Genomic DNA, 4437 nt, shown 5'->3' with positions numbered 1-4437 from the left:
ACCCCCCAAATAAAAAGGCCAAAAGTATTTCAAATGGTGGTTATTATAGTATTTCAAAAGTCTATATTGTCTTGTTGGTCTTTATGTTATACTTTGTAAGAAGAGTTATGTGGGTCGATATAATGATTCCAAACGTTCTAAGAAAATATGTCTACGTCTACGACTAAATATATATTTATGTATGAAACTATTACGTAAATATATCAAAATTAAAATAGTGGTTTTGTACATGACATATTGTTGATATTTATGTGTAACTTATCGTAGATTGTCTAATTTTTCTAAAGGAGTTTGTATTTCGATTGGTTCGGTAATTTGAAATTAATTATAAGTAGCTAAGGACACATTATAACTTCTCTTGTTCTGCTGATTTAGCATGTATAGAGAAGTCTTTTTTTTTTCTATTTTACACCACTTACGATAGTACTTGAACAACTTTGGTTTCATGTATTTGGCCTATATATAAGCAAACAGCCATACGCCTTTGGGATATTTTCGTTGTGCTATACAACTGTTCAACAAGTATGTCGTTTTCAACTTTTCTAGGTATCCAGAATCACATATTCAGACGATACATCATACATGTATATTATATGCGTGATGAATGATCCACGTAAATACAATGTTGCATGAGAGAGATGTATTGTAGTAGAAGAAATAAGAGGAGAGGTTACTCGGGTGGATCGATGTGAAAAAGAAGGAAAGCGAAACCCACTAAAACCATTACATGATATCGACCTTCTTATCTTTTTCTTCTTTATTTTGAAACTATTCTTTAATTTTTCTCATTTTCTTTTTGTCAGAACTTTTTTATACTTAATGAAACCTCCAAACTATCTAACTAATCCATTCCATGTAACTAAATAATATATAAGTTATATATTATGACAAGATTGAAGAAGTGGTAAATCGTAGAACCACTATAAAGTTATAAATAACTAAATATTTTCTGTAGAATGTAAACTGTGAAACTAGTAGGATTGTTATGTCCATGCTTAATTTGATTGATCATCAGTTAGGGCTATAGTAAAAACAAAAAAAAAACATTCTTGATTAGCCAAAAAGAGTTAAAGAGTATTGTTTTAATAAGACTCATCTCTTCTCTCTCTAATTATGTCTTCACTAACCCCAATTAGATTCAAACAATCTATTCAGTCCAAAAGATAAACATGGGACAACAATTCGATTCAGAAATATCCTCTTTTCATGCTCCATTCTTTCTTTTAACTTACTAGTACCAATTATAAAACTCACAAAGACCACCAAACCCATTCCCTACAACTCATCTTCATCAAAGATTCACCCACTCCCACCGAAACAAAAGGAAAGAAAGTGAAATATATAAACAACACATGATGCTGATGCAATATACATAACAAAGTATTAAATCTTAGATATTGTGGGTCTCCCATCTCTCTTGTCTGTCCTCTATTATTTTCTTATTCATATTAAAAGAGAGAAAATGGATACTCTCTTTAGGTTAGTCAGTCTCCAACAACAGCAACAATCCGATAGCATTATTACAAATCAATCTTCGTTAAGCAGAACCTCTACCACCACTAGTGGCTCTCCACAAACTGCTTATCACTACAACCACAACAACTTCCCACCAAACGACCTTGTTGAAGAATGCTACAACTTATTCATGGATGAAGAAGACCTTTCCTCTTCTTCCTCTCATCACAACCATCATCACAACAACAACCCTAATAGCTACTACTCTCCTTTCACTACTCCCACCCAATACCATCCCGCCACCTCATCAACCCCTCCCTCCACCGCCGCAGCAGCTGCCTTGGCCTCACCGTACTCCTCCTCCGGCCACCACAATGACCCTTCCGCTTTCTCCATCCCTCAAACTCCTCCTTCCTTCGACTTCTCATCCAATGCCAAATGGGCAGACTCGATCCTCCTCGAAGCCGCACGTGCCTTCTCCGACAAAGACACCGCACGTGCGCAACAAATACTCTGGACGCTCAACGAGCTCTCTTCACCTTACGGAGATACCGAGCAGAAACTCGCTTCTTACTTCCTCCAAGCTCTCTTCAACCGCATGACCGGTTCAGGCGAACGATGCTACCGAACCATGGTCACCGCTGCATCCACAGAGAAGACTTGCTCCTTCGAGTCAACACGCAAGACCGTGCTCAAGTTCCAAGAGGTTAGCCCGTGGGCCACGTTTGGACACGTGGCGGCAAATGGAGCGATCTTGGAAGCAGTAGACGGAGAGGCAAAGATCCACATAGTTGACATAAGCTCGACGTTTTGCACTCAATGGCCAACGCTTCTAGAAGCTTTAGCCACGAGGTCAGACGATACGCCACACCTAAGGCTAACCACAGTAGTCGTCGCTAATAAATACGTCAACGATCAAACGGCGTCGCATCGGATGATGAAAGAGCTAGGAAACCGAATGGAGAAGTTCGCTAGGCTCATGGGAGTTCCTTTTAAATTTAACATTATTCACCACGTTGGAGATTTGTCTGAATTTGATCTCAACGAGCTCGATGTTAAATCAGACGAGGTCTTGGCCATCAACTGCGTAGGCGCCATGCATGGGATCATGCCTCGTGGAAACCCTAGAGACGCTGTGATATCCAATTTCCGACGGTTAAGGCCGAGGATTGTGACCGTGGTCGAAGAAGAAGCTGACCTTGTCGGAGAAGAACTAGGCTTTGACGATGAGTTCTTGAGATCTTTTGGAGAATGTCTGCGTTGGTTTAGGGTTTGCTTCGAGTCGCTGGAAGAGAGTTTTCCGAGAACGAGCAACGAGAGGCTGATGCTTGAACGTGTGGCGGGACGTGCGATAGTTGATTTGATTGCCTGTGAGCCGTCGGGTTCGACGGAGAGGAGAGAGACGGCGAGGAAGTGGTCGAGGAGGATGAGGAACGGAGGGTTTGGGGCAGTGGGGTATAGTGATGAAGTGGCGGATGACGTCAGAGCTTTGTTGAGGAGGTATAAAGAAGGAGTCTGGTCGATGGTACCGTGCTCTGATGCCACCGGAATATTCCTTTGTTGGAGAGATCAGCCGGTGGTTTGGGCTAGTGCGTGGCGGCCAATGTAATAGGGTTGGTTTTTATTTGATATATTTGCACGCTTGTTCGTTGAGATAGTTTCACACGTATGGTGATGGTTGATGATGGGTTTAAAGATTGAGAGTTTACTATTGATGATAATGCGTTCATAATTTGAAAATTGCTTTTGGAGTATAACTAATTAAGCTATGATCATTGAGGTGGAGGGTTTCAAGGATTTACAAATTCGTGATTTTTGTTTTATTTTTAATATATGTTGTTTTGCTTTCTACTTTGGATTAAATTTTGTGATTAGTTTGGTTTATGTGAAAGAATATAATTTTGTATTTTCCTTTATGATGAAGTTATTTTTCATACACTATATCCTGAATTTTTCCTTTTTAATACGTGAATCTTTGATATTAGTTACTGTGTTACATTGAATGATTCAGTTAACTGGAATTCATAATGGACAGAACGTATAAGACAAACAGCAGTACTTCAAATTAGCTTTGTTGATTAAAGAGAGGTGATTTTGCTTCACTTCATTCTGGTTCTTGCAAAGAGATTCCACAGCTAGTTTGGTTGAGGAATCTCTTCTGTGGAATCTCGTGAATGTAGCTATAATGGCTGGCATGCACGCTTCTAAAATTGTATTAGTATGACTATTCATAACTATGTACAAACTTAGAACACATTGGAATTTTGATGATATCTAATCTGAAACTATCACTTTATAAATACTATTGGCAAGCGGCTAATATATTTAAGTTCAAGCAATGCAAGAAATGTTATGTTTAGGCAACATCACAGTATTGTAATGGTTAGTGTTATCTATTAACAATTCTCTCAGTTCACATTCTGATACGTGGGACTGGTATGTACTGAACAAACAAAAAAACCAACGTTAATTCTATGTAAGATGATTAATTACTCAGCAAGGCATGGCTTATTTATTTGTCGTTCTTAACGTATACCATTTATTTAAATTATTGGCTTTTTAATAATGCATCTTCAACTTTTGCTTTATAAAAGAGGTAAAGGGACAAGTCTTCTATTTGATCCACACATATATTATGTCCTCAATGGATTACACATGCATACACTTAAAAATGTTTATTGCCCCCCTTACCCATCATGTTTTTATTTAGAAAACATCACATAAAAGGTAAATAATTGAAATAAATAGTTACACATTGATACACATTGTTTACGTATATATATATAGCTTTTGCATTTGAGAAAAAAAATAAAAATATGAAAAAGTAGTGGGAACTGCTTTTGATATATGTGGCTTTCACTAGAACTCTCTCTCCCTGCATCTTTTGATGAAGTTTTTTGCCTCCCCCATGTTAGTATTGGTACGATCTTTTAGCTTCGCTTTTTAAGCTAATCCTTTTTTTAATGTGCTAGTAGCTTCTTT

General features: G+C 37.9%; 1 protein-coding gene across 1 annotated transcript; it reads left to right on the top strand.

The window, feature by feature from the left end:
* The first annotated feature begins 1282 nt into the window (after positions 1-1282).
* LOC106320512 (protein SHORT-ROOT) lies at positions 1283-3366 on the top strand. Its single transcript, XM_013758918.1, has one exon. It carries the CDS (start codon positions 1463-1465, stop codon positions 3062-3064), a length of 1602 nt encoding a protein of 533 aa, XP_013614372.1. The 5' UTR covers positions 1283-1462; the 3' UTR covers positions 3065-3366.
* The last annotated feature ends 1071 nt before the right edge of the window (positions 3367-4437 follow it).

Source organism: Brassica oleracea, chromosome C1 (genome assembly GCF_000695525.1).
Source record: "Brassica oleracea var. oleracea cultivar TO1000 chromosome C1, BOL, whole genome shotgun sequence".
Classification (NCBI taxonomy): domain Eukaryota; kingdom Viridiplantae; phylum Streptophyta; class Magnoliopsida; order Brassicales; family Brassicaceae; genus Brassica; species Brassica oleracea.
Note: the sequence above shows the minus strand (reverse complement) of the source record. Positions and strands in the feature narration are given on the sequence as shown.